The following is a 20,441-nucleotide window of genomic DNA, read 5'->3' as shown; positions in this document are numbered from 1 at the left end:
AGTTCAGGGTACTTTAAAAATTTTCTAAAAGAAGTTAGAAATAATTTATAATTACATGAAATGAAATTTTATTTCTGATATATATATTTTTGGAAATAAACTAAAGGTTCTGATATTTTAATATTCGAGTGTGACTACTTAAAACAAAACGAAATTCGTTATAAAACATGAAATTTTATTTTCTTTCACATGAATTCTTATGGATTGCTATTAGCATTCAGTCTGCTAAATAAGAAACTGTAAAACTATGACATAGATTATTTTATTGACTTTGATCTCATTCGTAGAAATATTATTACTATGAACATAAAAGCTTACAAACTTTGAGCTGAATATATTATATCTAAGGTTGTAGTTGTTTGATCTAATGTTTTTATTGATTCTCATCTCCGTTGAACAATTACAATTATGCCACACAATCGATATATGCTTCACATGAAGGCTCATCATCTGCTTGTTTCTGTCTTATAATCGATTTAATGTGGGCGTATCGATGCAAAACCCCACTAATTGATAGATATAGCTTTCCCATCGATCATCTCTTTCACTGAAACAAGTGAAAATAAACAATTAGGAATACTAGATTATCGTAAACTTAGAAGACTTTCATTTGCGTAAGATTAACCATTCCATGTATCGCTTTCCACTTTGATCGATAAACGTAATATTTTGATTGATTGTCATTGTGTGGGATATAGTGCAAGAGACATTATGGACAACAAATGGAATATCTTCTGTTCGCTTCAGCATATGTATTTGAAGTACAAAAGATGAACAGACAACCGACTTGGAGACTCTTAAATGCCCCATGGCACTGTGACGCCAATTCCATGGGGCATCGTGGTGCAGTAGATACTGCAGATGATCAAGATAGTGAATCTGCTCATGATACCTATTATCAAGACCGACACTCCATGGAGCTAGGTGATATGGAAAGGGGCCCTCGAAGGATATTAAGAAATTTGCATAATCGAAAAGGACCCCCTTCTCGCTTAGACATGCCACGCTTAAGTCTTCTAGGAAAACCTATCAATTATCGACCTCCAAGACATCGCGATCCAAGATACAGGAAGGCACAGATGATGGTTCACAATATACTTGACAGGCCACGGGGACCTATTGCAGTCATATACCATTCCCTAATGTAAGTAATATTTCAGTTTCCATTTCAGAACTTCTATCATTGCTGAAATTCATTATTTTACCCCTATATTTTTAACCTCGTTTATTTATTTGTTGCTACAAAAACTGCATTTGGCATATAGGCAGGTGCACTAAATAAATGATCCAAAAGGAGGTGTTTTTGTTTGTTTGTTTGTTTGAACATTTGTGGAATTCGTGAAGGGAATGTATCTGCCTAATTAACCTATAAAAATAACAAAATTAAATAGTATTGTTTTAAGGATCGAGATTTGGGTTTTTATGCTGTAGAAATGATTGTTTTTGACTCCTTTACTGAGTTATTTCCTCTCTTATATAAATAGATGAGTCCTTATGTTTTGAAAATATGCTATCGTATTGATTTCAGTAAGCATTCATAGAATAATGAGAAGTTAAGGGAATGTCAACCATTTTTGTATCAAATAATATTTATAAATGAATTAATTTCAGTTTAAAAGTTTAAAAATATGATTATATGATGTATGAATTATACAGATTATCGCATTTTTTAGTCTTACCAAAAGTAATCCTTAACTAGTTTTGTAAAGGCTATAGAGCTTTTAATTATTTCTGTATTAAAGCCTTATATATTTGAAATTTTAATTTATTATTATTTGGAATTACTATATAAACATATATTTAATAGTTTACCATACAGTGTTGTAATTTCGCTTTTTTATTTTCTTCAAATCATATATTTCAATATTGGGATGTGTGAATCAACTATGTGCAAAATCAGCTCTAGTGTGTTTTGCTTTTCTAACGAAAATTATGCTTTTTAATCAATATGCAAAATAATATCAATAACTGATGACATTATTATAAGAAAGGAAGTATAAAGTTTAGTTACAAATAAGTATTCTAATACGTTGTAAGAAGAAGTTCGTGTGGAAAATTTTTCTTTTCGACGAAAGAAAAACGGATATTACATAAAGTTGTTATAAAGTAATTACTATGTATCGACGAAAGAAAAACGGATATTACATAAAGTTGTTATAAAGTAATTACTATGTATATCAAATTTATTCATGGCTTAAGTGAAAGAAATTTTTCTCTCTTCCTTATAATAACTGAACAATTATGAATAATTTGATCTTAATAAAAAGAATGCATTATAACGCTTCATTTGATAAGTTGAAATCCTTTATAAGTAAAAAGTCAAGAACTTGTCTAAATATTTTTTAATTGCAGCAATTTATAAACAATTTGGTATTCTTAAGTAGTACTGAAGCAAATATATTATACGCAGATAATTTTTAATTGGTGATTTTCTACAATGACCTTTCATATGTTTCAAAATTATTGGAATCATTTTATTAGAGAAAAATTAATATGTAAAGGTTCAATAATAATATTCTCTCTTTAAATATTTGTTCCCGATGTTTTCTTTTAAGATATCAATGTCAAGATTTTTTAAAAATCATCTGAAACATTTGACCAGAAGAAGATGTATTCTTTCTTCGTCAAAAATTTCACTTCAATAGTGATATTTTTAATCTTCATGTTGTTGGGTTATTAACTTGTTTTAAAGTTTGTCCCTCCTGTTTAAACCTTTTCTGAGGCTATAGGAAGTATACTAATTTCTAACTAAATTAAACAATTTTGTATTCAATTATATAGGTTAGTAGAAACTATTGATTAATATTTGGCGAAACAAAAACTTCAGTTTCGCACCTCATGACATTATGAAATATCTTGAATTATTAATTAGCAAATCAATAACAAATCCGATTAATTTTATGTAACAGACATAATAAATCATTTTTCTTGTATCATTCTGAACTCCAAAAATATTTTAATATGTCATTCCTAACAAGATAAAGGTTCTTTTAAACGATTATAAAAAAATGTCCACTCTCAATACGCATCCATGATACGATGGATATTTCATAAAAATTCCCTAGGTTAAATATTAATGTAAAACATTTAATTGAATGTTCGTGTTCATGAATGAATGTTGCTATGAAAAATTTGCTGACGTTTGTCATTTTTTGAAATATTGATAACGTTTTCTGTTTAGTGTATAACTTAACTACTTCATGTATCTAAGATGCATCTAAAATTCAACTGCAAAAATTTTAGATGCATCGATTTTAGCTTTCGGTTAGATAGATCGTTTTTAAATTTGCCGAAATGCTTTTTAATTGAAAAGAATTTTTTTTATTTACGTACAATGCTATAGAAGTAAGAGGCAAATATATTAGCTTCGAAAAGGTATATTGTAACAAATTAGAAAACACTAAACTAAATTAATTTTGGTCACATCACAATCATAATTATGATTGGACATATGCTGCTCGATGAAAGTACCTAAAAAATAATGGAAAAGGAAAATAATTATCTTTGAATAAAATCTTAAGATTTTGAAAAGCTGCACTTTTCCAAAAATAGGATTTTGCAATAGAAATTCCGTCATCCTGATTGTGTTTACATTATAATCAAATTTTTCCATTTACTTGTAAAAAATTGGGTATTTTACAGTTAATAAGATGCGTTAATATAATATTAAGCATCAGCATTCAGGTCCGTTTATCATTGATAATAAAGTTTGGTTAACATTTTCTCACTGATTGTCTCTGTATGAACATTTCTGGAATGATATTCAGATTTATTTAATATTACAAAATTACCTTTTTAATTGTAAATCTTAACCATATTTCTACTTTTAACATAATAAAAATTACAATCAAATTTTCTTCGTACAAAATTAAAATAAAACGGCATAATAAATTTTTAATTGTCTCTAGACGAATTCTTGCTCTAAAACTTATGCATTTGATATAAGGATAGTTGCTTGGGCTATAAGATATGCACTATATATTCAATTGATACAATTGTATTTTCTTTGGTTATAGGATTAGCATTTGATGCAATGACATTTGATTGGACTATAGGATATGTATATAGTACAAAGGCATTTGCTTGAGCTATAACATATGCATTTTATAAGGGCGCCCGCTTGATTTATAGCATATGCATTTGATACAAGGATCAATGGCCTAATTAGGCTATATTCCAGTTAGCCCATTGATATTTGTATCAAATGCAATAAAAAGTGAGGAAATAAAACCTAAATTCCAACCCCTTTAATTCGAGGAATAAAGTTCTGGAAGTTTATTATTTTGTATTTCAAATTTTCAGTTTCATGAGCAATAAAAATGAATAAAATTCTCAGTTTCTCTTTGTTTACTAAAAATTGTATTTTAAACACTGAACATTACTTTACATGTAATTTAGTAATTATTAATTATTCAAAACAGTTATGTATAAGCATTATCAATTAGGTTTCTTATTCCTCAGTTTGGTTTTCTTCTGATACCTAATCAACTAAATTGAAACGAAAAAGATAGGACCCTCAGTAGTTTCATTCATAAAAATAGTTTTTGAAATCAATTAAGGGACAATTATTTTGTAATTTAAATTTAATCATTAGTTTAAAACATTTTTAATGATTTATACGCTTCTTCTAATGTAAAAAAAATGTTTGATGCTTTACAATTTCCATAACATTTCTTAATTCATGTCAAAGGTATTTCCTAGATACGTATGGATCATAAATTTTCATTAAGTACTGTGCAAAAACTGCTCACTGATGGGCCATAACTTTAATTTGAGCCATAAATCTATATTAAATATACCATACTTAACTTTCATCTAGTTTAACTGGATATGCTGTCTCTAATGAGAGCAATTTAATTTTCTCTGATGGATTACTTGGATGGATGGATGGATTACCAAATTTATCTTTTGAAAGGAGAATGAATGTATTTGCATATTGGGATGAAGTCTTTCTAGTTATCCCTATACAGCATATTCTTTTAGTTTTAATATCAATTATGTAATTATATATAAAGGAAACTTGTTCCAAATATAATTTTTGAAACGAAATACATTAAAAAGTATTTACATTTATTCTTTGGTTTATAGCTTTAAAACATAATAAAAATAAACTCAAAAATGCAATACACTAAAAAGAATTGAGTATTAATTGAGTATTATTGAGTATATCATGAGCATCTTTTAGCTTTACCAATTTGATCTAAACTTTTATATAGACCAATAATTCCGACGCCAAAATCACATGAATAATTTCATGCGTCTTTCTTATGAACTTTATTATTCATCATGCTCACATACAAATGAACAAACGAATAAGTATACAGTCTTTTTAATGAATTTAGTCGCAAGTTTCGTAGAACCAACCTGCTAGATTTACAATTCTAATAATAAAAAGATATGATAAATTTTATCAAACTAGTTCATTTCTTTTTGTGTGTGTGTGTATTATTGCCTTCATATATAGATTTCACTTGCATATATTTCGGCCAAAATATCGTAAGAATCTATAATTCTGATGTAAAAATTCAAATATTCCACATCACATTTTATATATATATATAGCTAACCCCCGGGGGCACCTCGAAATGAGGATGAGATGCTTCCGACATGGTGGTTGGATCTCGCCACCCTGGAGGGTACACTAATAGGTGGGGGATCTGACTCCTCCCATCGATGACGAGACGTACTTCTTTCGGGGAGGGTTGTACCGTAGCTGGTGATGGCCCTTAGGACTCAACCACAGTTCCCGCCAATGTTGCTGTTGCGGCGATCTGGTCATTCAGTTTTATGGTTTAAATCCGTGTGCCTTCGTGGAGGGTCGGAGAGTTAGATGGTTGACTTGTCTTTATATATATATAGCTTGTTGAGTTTATTAGTTATGGTGCCTATAGAAAAATCAAACAGTTATTCTAAATTTATTTCTGGTAGTATAAAATATTTAAATACGGGAATCAAATTTCTTCACAATTTCAATTCTTTCTCTGAGTACACGAAAAAATAAATGCATCATTTACTTAACCTTTAAATATATAGTTCCTAATCAGTCAAATTAGATGACGCTTCTGTTTGTGAGCGTATTGTCTTATTGGTTAAATGAAGAGTTCGTGGAACACTTTGGATTCAAATTAATCACTCGTCATTTTTTTCCAGTTTTAATGTCTATAAATAACTGAATTTAGCCCAAAAGTTAAAAAAAATATCATAATTCGATGCCCAAACGGAGCTCGAGTACTATAAATCATTACAAATAAGGTTAAGCTGCTGAAGTCTAATAATTCGTCTTATATTTCTGTATAATTGCTGAGTTCCTGTAAATTATATATTTCTTTTAAAACAAACTTACTAAGATTTTTTTTTAATATGAACTAACTTTTGCTTTGCTGTAGAAATTATTTCTCAAATTTATAATCAGTTCCTCAGAAACCTGGCATGCTTTATTTTAGAATATGTGAATAAAATACATTGCCACAAACTTGCACCTCTTAGAATAACGTTTAGTTAAAAATTCGTACATTAATACTTGTTTTAGAGCAGAGTCGGCTCCGATTTATACCTAGACAATGTGAATGCTAGTGTTTCTACCCATAGTTGAAATTCAATAAAAATAATTCTAAAATTGAAAAAAAAAATACTAATCAAGCTTTAAATTTATATTGGTTGTGTGAAATGCCATTAGTTTAAAATTCAATAAAATATTGTATTCAGTTAATACTTTATTCATTAAAAGAAAATATTGTTCTTTCTTATAAGCATAAAATATTTACCTTGTTTTATTTAAAGCATTGCTTGTTTATTCTCTTTGAAGCCATTACTATACAATTTGAGAGTAACAACTAATTCTACACTGTGTAATAATAACTTTTGAAAGAATCATTACAAAAAAATTGATGTAAGATTTGTCCTTCGTGTGTAAACACAATTTGTAAACGATATGAGTTTAGATCAAACATTTTGACTACCTAAATTTCTGAAATAATAAAATATGAAATATTATTTCAAGCAAAGCATAAAAAATGCGTTCATATTGAACGTATAAGAAATTAAATTTTATGTATTGTCTCGCTTCTATGTAAATATAAAACTCATTGATTCGTTTACATAAATAAATGATCAAGCAAACTCAAGTAATCTTTTTTGAGTTTGAGCTAACGGAAACATATTTTGTTGAACTATTCATAATAAATTATAATAAATTCTTTTGCAGTAAACTCAAACTATCATGAAATGTGTTACGTTAAATATAAGAAAAATTCTAGCTACAGAATATATAATATATATATCTTATACAGTCTGGTATATTTGAATGAAAAATGATTGAAATGAAACCGATTTCACTTCATTTGATCATAAAATTCTATAGGTTGTTCTTATGATACTTGGTATATTAACATGGTTATTGTATTGATCTTCGAATTACATCTTGTTAGATAAAAACACGACAGCATATGATTATGTTTTTATAGAAACGTCGCTAGGGAGATGACTGTAATAAATCAAATAACTTGTAGTTACAATGTATTGCACATTGTTCGTTTTTAGTAACACAGTATATTCGGGAATTCAAACGAACTTTAGGATCTACTGTTATTAAGAACTACATTTGTAAAATATTATAAAATTAATTTTAAAATAATATTATAAAATTTTGCAATTGTTTATTCCTAATATTCTTGTATCTTTTTTTTTTTTACAGAAAGTAACATTTATCTCATTAAAGAGACAAGACATCATTTTTTTTAATCAAAATTTTAAAGCATTTTATAAGTAGTTTTTATTTTTTGAAAACTGAACTGGTAAAGGAAATTAAAGTTTCTTAATTTCTAATCAAAGAAATGAATTGATATAAAATTGAAAGAGCTAAACCTCATTTAAATGTATTATCTTAATAATATTAAAGATAAAAATCAGATTTTATGGTTATGAAATGCTTTAAAATATACATTTTTAAAAAAGTTGTGAATGTATTAATTCGCGAAGAGATCATAATCTAATTTTCTACTGTTTCAAGTGACTGTATATAGTTCTGTTCTAATGAGAATGCTTTGTTTTTACTACGTAATGAAAAATTTAGTGGTTTATTATTATCTTTAAAAGTTGAATTATATTTTTATATTGAAAAAAATTAATAGAATCAAATTACACATCAACAAGTTGAATGTTTAAAAAAAATAAGTTATTTAATAAAAGTGATAAAATCCACTATCTATTAAAAAAAATTTCCCATGAATACGTAGATATCAGTATCATTATTTCTGTTTCGTATATTTAATAGAAGAAAATTTTAACTTCCTGCTTCGGAATGGTTTTAAATTATAAAATACATTACAAAAACATTTGCAGTTTTTTTTAAATGTATGATTATCATTTGAAACAATAAATTGTAATCTTTTTTTAAAAAAATACTTCGAAATTTGAAATTTTAAATTATTTACTTGAATTTGTTTTTGGTCATTTATATTTAAAATGTGTTTTTGCTATAAAAAAAATCATCGCTATTCTCATAGAAATCCCATTAATAATTGAACTATTTCTTGATCTTGCTTATGATAATTTTTTTTTACTTTATACTTTAAAATAAATATTTTTAAAAGCATGCAAAAAGTCATTTGAAAATTAAAAATATCTTTAAATATTGTTGATAGAAAACGCCTTGATAAATTTTAATTAATTGGCAGTAGTTTCATTCCATTCAATATACTCAGGATACATTAAAACCAAACGATAATCCAAATCGTCTGCAAATATTACTAATAACAAACTATATAATACATTTTTAATTAATAACCATAATTTTCTTCTATAGAAGCTGTTTTACGCTTTATTCAAAATAGCATTGTTTGGGTATAATCTTTAATATACATCTTTTTTTAAAAATAATATATATAATTTGAACTGTACATATTTTCTTTGGATGTTGAAGCGTCCGTTTCCTACTGCAAGACCCTTTGATGAATAAAATCAGCTTGAGAAACTTACATTCATCTTTATTTCTTGTTCGCCAAGTATCGTAGATTATCGAAGTTTTCGTTTGCAAATGTTTACAACTGATTTCATTTTTGGAAGTTCTTTCGGATACATAAAAATAGTTTGATCTTATATTCTAGCTTTTTTTTTTTTTTGCAAGTTTCTTTTCTTTTTCATTTAAAGATGTGACACATACTATGCATATTATCATACATAAGCTCTTCTTTAATTTTAATTCATCAATTTGTAACGGATAGTGTTACTATAAAAGTGATTTAGATAGATTTTGCAAATGATTATTTAAATATATTACTCTAAGGATTTATACTTTTTCTACAGTATTGGAAAACTGATAACATTGCGATTGTTTCTTTTTAAAAAAAATCACGATATAATTTTATTTTATTCTAAAATTTTTGCAAGTTTTAAATGAAATTCAGTTTAAATAAATTGACAAATTTATTTTCAAATGTAATGTATTTTATATGGAAATTTTGAAGCTCGTGTTTATTAATACTAAAAGATGACCCACAACGGTAAATAGCAATTTATCGAGTGTATGAAAAAATTCAGATGAGTTTAAAACAATTTATAATTTTTTCAACTGTTAGATGTTTTTTGAGGTATTTTAATTTAAAAAAATTTTAAGGAATTCAGTTAAAAATTTGGATGTGATCATTTTGATAAGGTAAGACACAAAAATGTATAAAAATACCTAAAATATAATTTTTTAACTTTAAAAATCTGTATAAAATATCGCATACATTGAAATTTAAAAAATAGTAATATTTGATTGTATACAATGAAAAGTGAAACGATTTGAAGTGCAGAATTTGTCTAGAAACAAACTATAATCTTTTAAATCATTATTCTGTCTCTGAACAACAAGAACAAAAAAAACATAAAATTTGTTAAAAGCTATTTAAATGTAAATGTATTACTTACAGATTCGTTCAAAAAGTCAAGACTTTTGCTACTATATGAAACATTCAATAATTTTTCATATTGCCATTTAAATATCTCGGATATTAAATATATTTGACAATTTGATCCTACATATTTCGAAGCTTAAACAAATTATTCTATAAAGGGTGTGAATTATTACTTAGATTATCATTTATTCTGAGATTAACCAAAGGCTTTTGGTTAATGACTGCGAAAACATAAATTTGTAATTAATAATCCATTTAATTTTTCAATTTAAAAAGTTGTTATGATTAAAAAAATGCTATTTATTTCGGTGATACAATTCTTCAATTAATTCCTTCTTACTACAGGTAAAATATTTTTCTCTTAATTCTTTAGAAAATGCTTTAGGCGTTTTATTCCTTTTAGTTTGTTGATTCTGTCATTTTAACTGTTTTAATTGTAGCCATTGTAATAATTGTCGGATTTTATTTTTATTTCTATTACTAAATTATGATTCTTGTTTAATTAATATGTTAATTACTGTTTTATTTTCTTTGGGTTACAAGGTTTTTGCTTACGGTTTTGTTTCGTTTCATATTTGTAACTGTAATTTTAAGCCACTTTGATTTTCGTTGATGTTTTTGAAAACTTTTTTTCTATAAATTTGAAATTGTTCGAAATCAACTGTTATTTCAAGCTTGTTAATGGGATTTCATCAAATAATTACTAATAAACTGCTTTCATTTGAAAAACCAAGCTAATGTTAAATTAAGACTAATTTTTAAAATTTATGAATGCATTTTTCGTATTTAAAATATTTCTTCTATTTCAGTTTTCGGAACTGAAATAATTTCATCGTCCCAAAATAGAAAAAAAAGGAATTAAACCAGGAGGTCTTTATAATGCGGTATGAAATAAAATGAAAATTACTTAAGTAGGTATTTTTAACGTACGCTGAATAAACAAAGTTTTCTATTATTATTTTTATCAGAAATCTTAAAAATCTGAACGGAAAAAGTATTGCATGAAGTTTTTGGCAACTAAATGGAATTAAAATTCGTGATCTAAGAAGGTTTGATTTGATGCATTATTGGAATCATTTTTTAAATAGTTCTTCGACTAGAAGAACTTAACATCGACTTTATATAAGTGAATTTGAATCGAAAACGATTCATTCTTATAAGCAGACGATTTTTTTTAATCTTTTAGTCAAATAAGTTTCCAAGACTTTTCTGTTTATGTAGTTTTCAAGATGCATGAACACAAAAGAATCACTCACTTATATTATAACTTGGTGATTTATTTCTTAATTTAATTTCAAATTCGTCTTTACAAATTCTGCTTCTTCCCATTCTACAAATTCTTCCCATTATGATTCTTGTTTAATTAACATGTTAATTTTGGCTTTATTGTCTAGGTTGTAATGTTTTTGTTTATAATTCTGTTGCAGCTTATATTTGTAATTGTAATGTTTTTGTTTATAATGCTGTTGCAGCTTATATTTGTAATTGTAATGTTTTTGTTTATAATGCTGTTGCAGCTTATATTTGTAATTGTAATGTTTTTGTTTATAATGCTGTTGCAGCTTATATTTGTAATTGTAACTTTCAAATATAAGCTACGCTTAAAGCGATATTTTTGAAATTATTTTTTTCTATAAATTTGCTTGAAATCTACTGTTATTTCACTCGTTGTTAATGGAATTTTATCGACAATTGGTGATCATTTGCTCTAATTTTTAAAAACCAGATTAATAGATTTATTTTCAAAAAATTATCAATTTTTTTTTCCGTTCAAAAGTATTAACTGTGTTGTGATATTCCTAACTGAAATAATTTCATGACCCCAAAATCGAAAAAAAAGGAATTCGACCAGGAGAGTTTTCTAATGAGGCATGGAATAAAATTTTATTGCGAAAATTACTTAAATAATTATTTTTAAAGTATATTAAATAAACAAGGTTTATTATAAGAAATGTTAAAAATCTGAGCAAAAAATGTATTGCATGAAGTTTTGGGGCCACTAAATGGAATTAAAATTATCTAAGAAGCTTTAATTTGATGCATTATTGTAATCATTGTTAAAATAGTTCAATTAGAAGAACTTAACATCGACTTTATATAAAGGAAATTGAATCGAAAGCGATTTATTCTTATAAGCAGACGATTTTTTTCATCCTTTATATAAATAAGCTTCCACGACTTTTCATATAGTTTTCAAGCTGCATGAACTCAAAAGAATCACTCACTTATATTATAACTTGGTGATTTATTTCTTAATTTAATTTCAAATTCTTTTCAAATTCTGCGTCTACCTCATTTTCCCAATAACTCATTGAATAAGCAGAACTTCGGATAATGCGTGTCCACTTTCCTTTCAGAGGAGAGAGAAAGGGGGAGGGAAATGTTTGCGGAACACCGTATTTTCTCCTTTTAGTGATTTCTTCCGAAGTGCGGGTCATATTCGAAGGACCGTCAGACAATACTCTCTTCGAGTACACAAACAACTCCACTTCACTCCACTCACCCCTATTCCTCTAGATATATTGTCTTCAATATCGTGCTCGCCTTCACATGTCTGTTATCACGATACGAAGAAGATTGTTTTTATGAAACCTATATCTTTCTTAATCCTTTGCTACGGAGGGAACTCTTTCTCATTGTTTTTCTTACAAAGTTCGGTTGCTGAGAGGGGTGTGTATTTATCTTCTTTCCTTCATACTCTCCCCCCTCTTCTTCCTACTTGGTATACTTCAGAATTTTCTTAACAAAAGTATTGTGAAGCAAAGTCATGGTCGTGAAAAGAATTAATTTCACATTTTTACTGTTATAACTATTCATTTAATAGTTAAGTCTCCTTTAAAAGTATCCAACACAGTTTATAGAGTCCCCGGAGTTTTGTTTTGAAATTCTATCAGGTGACTAATGTGTCAATTTAATTTCTGTTCTTAATGACAATAATAATAAAAGTTGCTCCTCTTTATTTTCACTCTCGTGCTTTAATGTCCATTTTAATGGTAGCAAATGGCTAACTTATAAATCATTAGAGACAAATATAATTCCTTTGCAAAAAGGATTTATATAAAATAAAGATTTGCGCTTCCCAATCAATAAATATACTGTCAAAAAATTGAGATTAAAATTTTTTATAATTTACCCGTGGCTTCAACTCAAATTTATTAAAATATTCTTGAAATAGTAATATTTTAATTTTTTTAAAATTACACTTCATAGACCAAAATTGATTGGGCTATGAAGCTTTGAATACCACTACTACTTTTAAAACCATTTTAATGCCTTCATCATGAAAGATCTCTGGCGAAGACTCTGGAATCTGTTTCCTTAAAGAGGTTATCAAATGGTTTAAAATTCTTTCTATTTCATTGAATTTAATCACAGACGAGATGATATTTTGGTTCAAAATGTCACTATACTAAAAGCGTTATTAAATATGAATATGGGAACTATATACATATAATACACTGAGTTTCTTCGAAAAACTACTCTACCTCAAGCTATCGTTCTCTAAGTATTTTTAGAAATCAAAATTTAAAAAAAAAAAAACACGAATAAAACGTCAAAATGCTACGTCGTTTATATGGTGCTTTAGAAGAGCCATCCGGGTGTAAAGGGTTAAAAAATGTCTTTAAGAATTAAAGTTTATAGTAAGCTTAGTAATTTGTATTGGATTTAAAATTTCTTAATTTGAGTTACAAAAATCATTTTGTGAGATAAAAAAAAATCGTTTGACTTGTCGCAAAATGACTGAACTATTAAAAAGGCTTCGATATTAATTCTAATCCCACTTAACCTAGCATATCTAGCGATATTTTTGAATAAAAAAAATATTGAGGAAGAAAAAATGTGATATTTTTCTGAGAATCAAAGAAGTATTGAAGATCTAGATATCAGAAGTTTCCACTTAGCGCCTATCTTTAATATGTCCGCAAAAGACTGACCAACGTCTATGCTCCGTTTCAAAAAAAATCAGGAAAATTACCCACAAATAGTCAACCGAATCGGGGGCCTTTAATACAATAACCAATTCTGAATAGTGCTAGTAAAGAAAACAGCCAAAAGGTATGAAACATAAAAATTTTCACTTTATTCATGATTCGTAGCCATGCATTCTTTATCAAACTAGGACTCTGGTAGAAAAAAAAAAGATTGTGAATTTATTGAATTGCTGAATTTATTGAATTGCTGAATTTATTGAATTTTTTAACAAGGCTTCACAGACATTAGCTAACTGAGCATGCTGCCTCCTGTTAATATTTAAACTGTATCCTTAAAAACTTAACTTTGAAATGTTTTTCAATGTGACCAATTTTAAAGGATTTTATAATTTCTGAGAAAAGAAATCAATCAAAATCAACTATTCCATTCTATGCTATTCAGCATGGTATTGATTTTATTAACACGTTTATTTAAATTTTCTGCTCTAGAAAGCAAATACTAATAGTCTAAATTTGAATGTAATTATTTCTTCTCAAGTCGATCCCTTATTTTGATATTAATGCTACCCTACATATTTGTCACTTGTTTACAAAGTACTCTTGCTGCCTTCATTGGGAATCTAATTATTCAGCATGGTATTGATTCTATTAATATGTTAATTTAAATTTTCTGCACCAGAGGCAAACTCCAGTAGTGCAAATTTGGCTGTAATTGTTTATCCTCAAATCGATTCTTTATTTTGACATTCCTCCTACCTTACATATTTGCCACTGATAAGGAAGTAAACTTGTTGCCCTTCCACTTATTCAATGGCTATTTCTGAGGCTCAGGTTAACATTTATATACAACATTTGATTCTAATAAATGTGCTCATTATTTACTGTAGTCCACGGATGCATCGTTATTAGAGGATTATGAACATTGTATAAGTTAACCATGGGAAAAGTTTTAATCGACCCTGCGATGAAGGAGAACTGAAAAGATAAATGTTAATCACTCTGACAGTGAGAGTCACTTTTGAACAGAGTAAAATTTCCCATTCATTAATTCAGGGCATTGAAAAGGTGATTTAGGGTAGGCCTGTTCGATGTCAAATACAGGAGAATACTTGTGATCCTAATGGTGCTTGGGAAGCATGTGAAATGTTTTGGCGCAAGTCAGATCTGGCAGACTGAAGAGATTTTCTACTCTTGAACATAAGAGCGTCGACCAAGTACCTCTTCCAAAGTCAAGTATTTGCGAATATTCGGCTCTAATGATGAAATGGAGGAAAGCTGGAGAGCATTCATCGCTATTCTTTACTGTGGTGTAAATTAAAAATAAACAATAAAATCATGTTGAAAGTTTAACATTTTCATCTTTTGACAGAAAATTATAGTTCTTACTCTTCTTCTGCATCTCCTACATTTATTATCTACTAATCGTCTTAGGTGGCCAGTTGATTCTCCGTTATTAATGATTAATAAAAATTTCGATTAAATATTTTGACATAACTATGTATGTAATGATATGCAATTATGCCTTAAGTGTTTCCTCAGCAAAATATTTTCAAGATTAAAATTTTGAGACATATGACTGATACTATATTAGGAGCCTTAGACTGTTCTGCAATTTTTAAAAAATTATTTGTACATGTACTTTTATACACCGAATTATATCACAGGAAAGAGCACCAATATTTAAAAATAAGCGAGTTTAAATATTTAATATTGCTTGATTCTGAATTAAACTTTAATCGTAAATATAACAAGATTTCAAAAGTTTCATTTAAATCATACAGTATACTGAAACCTACTGAATATGGGGGGGGGAGTCAAATATTCAAAACCTTGATCAACAACGACGTAAAAAATACTGGACTGAAATATAAGAAGCAGTACTAAAATATATTGTTATAAAGTAGTCTTATGATATTTTTTAAAATTTAATAAAATAGAAAAATATACGTAATGAAATGATAATGATTTTCTGTAATATTATGTTCAGATATAAGTATGCACACTTCATCTTCTTTGAAAGTTTAAGTACAGAATCTCCCGAAAATTCTAAATCTCAGTGAAATGCAATAGTAACCGAAATCAATAATTAAACTTTAAAAAATATTTTCGTATTTTATAGTACATATATTTTTTTCTACGATTAATAAAAGTTTTACAATATTTACAAGGAATGTTACCACATCTAAATTATGAATATATTATATAAGATGAAATAATTTGATATTTTAAAACTGATTTCCAAGATATTTATAAAGCCATAAGATATTTTCTTATACTTTTTTTAAACTTGAAATCGTTCTATTTCATTTTAACCTTCTCCGATTATTTTTATTTATGTATTTGTATCGATAATATGTAATTTGTAACAATGCAAATTATATGTACTTTAGGTAAATTAGAATTAAACATGACGACTTTAAAAATGAGCTTTGAATCTCATTTTTACTTAGTCTTCTGTGTAATCTTTAAATAGTGGAATTAAAGTATCATTTAAATTTATAATTTGAGGAGATTCAAAACATTCAAAGGATTTTCATTCTGTTCATGTATTCAAAATCATTTCAAAAATTAACAAATATATTGTACTTTGTTTAATTTTTGTCTTCATTTTTTAATCTTTTGGTGAAATTAGTTCTTTCTGCATGATAAAATTTATATGAAATTCAAAATATAAATTTGTTTGATATAATTAAATCGACGTTACTAATGATTACTAGCGGTCGAAGATGGTCAGTATAAATAATGTTTGAACACTTATTTCTTAAAAAATAGAAACAAGATTGTTTCTGATAATTTTTTATCAATTTTGTTTTATTGTTATTTTTTCACATGATTAAAAGCAACAGGTGATTAAAACTTTTCAGCAATTAATAAATATGTTGATTATAAGTAATAACAACGTAAATATTTTTATTTTTTCAAATTAATCATTTTGAAAAAAAATGAGCATTCATGTATTTGTAAAATAATAATAATTAAATTTTGCAAAATACTTAAATTGTTTCCTAAAATATTTTTAATGGTGCATATTTTTTCCATAATACTTTTATACTTGTCATTCTAAATGTCTGCAATAATAAATATTTCAAAACTTTGCAACAGAAAAATCATTATGAAACTTCCGAAAGGCTTTTAAGGTTTTAACAAACTAACGTATTAAGTGGAAAAAGTCATATTTCTATTTGTGCTGAAATAGTTTCCATTTTGATTTATTAGCTTCAGCTTGTAATTTAAAGCGACAAAAAAAGTCATACCAGTCGAAATGGCTCACATGGCTTATATGTGTCATATTATTTACGAGAACAATAAACCATGTACTTTTTCATCCATCAATGTCATTTTTCGAGTTTCTTGTCACAAATCTTTTTGAATGAGAATTATTTTTCATACACATTTTTATGTTTTTAAAATTTCTTCTCTTTTATCTTCTGTTTGTTGTTTAAAAAAACAATAATAAATATTTTTTTAACTTTATGAGATGCTTTTTGATTGAAGTACTTATTGTTATTCTTTCAATAGCGTTTACATTGTGAAGGATTTCTTTTATACAATTGATTATTATAATACTCAATTCAATTTTATGTTTACTTTATACTTATTTAGCCTAGTTTGTGATTTAGAATAATGGTTACTAATAATGGTTTTCTATAAAATATTTAATTTCTTTTAAATATTTTATTCAACTTGGTCTCAATAGCCTTCTCAACAAAATATTTTGAAACTTCAAATTTTGATAGCTTTAATATTATTTTAGATGCCTCCATCTTCCTTCGGCTATGCAATTTCTCAATTTTCTATCTATATATTTATGCATTTACTTATATCTCGGAAAAGAGTAGCAATGTTCGAAATAGGCGTACCTGAAATGTTTTTCACCTTTGCTTAATTCTAAAGCTAAATCTTAATTCTAAATACTAAAAAAAAAAAAATTCAAATATTTTATTAAAAAAATACCTTGTACTAAAACCTACTGAGCATAAGGAAAAATTCCAACTGTTTTTATTTAGAACATCAAAAATGAAAAAACTCGGATTCAAATATAAATGACAACAAAAAAAAACGAGTTTCATTTCAACAATGAAATACATTTTTATAAAATAAGCTCAAAATGCTTTTTAATGATTTATTAAGACTTGAAAAAAATTAAATGCAATAACAATAACAATAAAATCTTCTTATCGTTTGCAAATTTACTTTTGATTGAAATAAAAATATCCATTTCCCAAAGCCAATTTTTGATTTCGTAGCCTTTCGAAAAATTAAATTCAACTGAATGATTTGTTAAACCACCCAATATTGATTTTTCCATTAAGTGCTTAATAAGTTTTGAAGAATGATTCAAAATTTAATTAAATATTACGAAGGGCAATTTCGAAACAAATAAGAAATGATTTAAATTTCATATACTCTTTATTTTTCAGTAGGAATAGCTATATTTAAAAAAATTTTATATAGAAATATGGTTTTAAATTAAATATTTGATTGTCTCAAAATTTTCAATAAAATTTCATTTTCTTATTTCTTGTATGTCTGTGCTAAATTTGAAGAAAAGTTTTTCATTTTGATTTCTATAGTATGCAAACTGTGAAAGATTTTTTTTCTTTTTAAAAAAAATCAGATTTGTAATATTTCTTAATTAATCTATTTTGTTGAACTATTAAAAGCATTCATTTATGATGTTTATTTATTATTATTATTTTTACTCATTTTCAAATACTGCGAAATTCTACATAAAAATTCTTATCTAATATTAGTTTTCGGAATGCCGTTTTTGATACTTAAAAAAATTAATCCTTTCTCTAAAAATTAAGTTCTTAAATAATATAATTGCATCAAAAACTCACAAATTTGAAAAATTTTGATGTTTTAGCATTTTAGAAATTGAATCGAAAAGCGGATTACAAAATGTCGTCTTAAAAACATAAGACAAGTCAAGAAAATTAAATGTATGTAGTATTTTTTTAAATTTAGTACATACTTAGAAAAGAACATTCTAGGAACATCGAACTGCTATGTCCTTATAAAGCTACAAAAAGTTCAAATTGCAAATGTGCTTTATGAATATCCTATATTAAAATAGCCTTTAACTAAATATTTTATTTTTGATACGGAATAAATCTTCTTACTTGAAATGAGGCATTTTGGGTGTACCTATTAAACGTAATGAGTTCCCTACTTTTTTTCTTGTATGACCATCAAAAACTAAAATTTTACCTAACTTCTTGAAAATTCTTCAGCATGTTCAATTCTGTTGTTCCCCTCAAAATTCTGCATACTTAAAAAAAATGATGTGTAAAATGATAAGAAAATTATTCAGGTGCTCGTTATGCTATATGGAGAAGATGACATTTATTGCGTAATGGAGCAAATAATGACTCCTGTGATAAGAAAATGCTTTTTTTTTTCTGGATAGTTCTCTTGGAAGCTTTTCATATGGACATTTTGTATCACGACATTCATTTCTTTTAAAACTCATTTTGGCAATTTAGAGAAGTTAAGATAACATGTTCGAATGTTAGTAATTTAAAGCCATTTTTGTCTATCTATAAAAGATAACAAAAATTTCTGAGAAAATAGGATTTCAGTTATATAACAATAAAATGCAGATGGCATTTCGGAATGATGTTTCTTATTTTCAAAAATAAATATTTGAAATGAGGAGAGTTTGTTGTTTACTTAAAAATAATCGTGAAGTTTACATGATAAGTTTATGGAATGACTATTCTAAAATTAAATTTTAATATCATCTTTGATTTATGTTGCAAAGCATTAAAGATAAAGGCATTCTAACAATATAAAAGATAGGAGGAGGAGTTTCATTAAAATATTTATTGCAGTTCCTTGAAATTTTAGATTTATTTCATGCTTCGATAATGATGGGATTTTTTAAGGAAATAAGGAAACTGTCTTTTTTCAGATTGATTAGTATTTTATCTTCAACCAAATTCCAAGGATATAACTTCAGAAATGATTTCTTCAACCAATTTAATACTTTAATTGCCTTGGTTTCCCGATTAATTGGCCATTTACTCCCTTCTTGAAGAAGGTGATCAGCCATTCACACTCTCTTTCCATACTGAAATTGGTCGTCTTCATTAAAATGTCTGGCTTGTTGAGTTCTAAAAATTCTGTCTTTCACAGATTTTTTTGAAGAAAGTTGCTTTTTAATCGATTGAATTCATGCCTTGAATTCATTATACTTTACTGTACCTTGAATTCATTATACCTCACTGTACCTTGAATTCATTATACCTCACTGTACCTTGAATTCATTATACCTCACTGTACCTTGAATTCATTACACCTCACTGTACCTTGAATTCATTACACCTCACTGTACCTTGAATTCATTACACCTCACTGTACCTTGAATTCATTACACCTCACTGTACCTTGAATTCATTACTCCTCACTGTACCTTGAATTCATTACTCCTCACTGTACCTTGAATTCATTACTCCTCACTGTACCTTGAATTCATTACTCCTCACTGTACCTTGAATTCATTACTCCTCACTGTACCTTGAATTCATTACTCCTCACTGTACCTTGAATTCATTACTCCTCACTGTACCTTGAATTCATTACTCCTCACTGTACCTTGAATTCATTA

At 27.0% G+C, this 20,441-nt stretch overlaps 1 protein-coding gene across 6 annotated transcripts in view; it reads left to right on the top strand.

Annotated features, from left to right (window-relative positions):
• The window catches only part of LOC129969275 (potassium voltage-gated channel subfamily KQT member 4-like), a 355,767-nt gene that overhangs the window by 160,509 nt on the left and 174,817 nt on the right, over positions 1-20,441 (top strand). For 5 of the 6 annotated variants that reach the window (XM_056083767.1, XM_056083764.1, XM_056083766.1 and 2 more), the window contains exon 1: positions 149-1,144. The exons of the other annotated variant lie outside the window; for it this stretch is intronic. In XM_056083767.1, coding sequence (XP_055939742.1) covers positions 723-1,144 — 422 coding nt within the window. In that variant the 5' untranslated portion in view covers positions 149-722. Of the gene's footprint in view, positions 1-148; positions 1,145-20,441 lie in introns of those variants that run through there. 6 annotated transcript variants of the gene reach the window in all.

Source organism: Argiope bruennichi, chromosome 5 (genome assembly GCF_947563725.1).
Source record: "Argiope bruennichi chromosome 5, qqArgBrue1.1, whole genome shotgun sequence".
In the NCBI taxonomy this organism is placed as follows: domain Eukaryota; kingdom Metazoa; phylum Arthropoda; class Arachnida; order Araneae; family Araneidae; genus Argiope; species Argiope bruennichi.
Note: the sequence above shows the minus strand (reverse complement) of the source record. Positions and strands in the feature narration are given on the sequence as shown.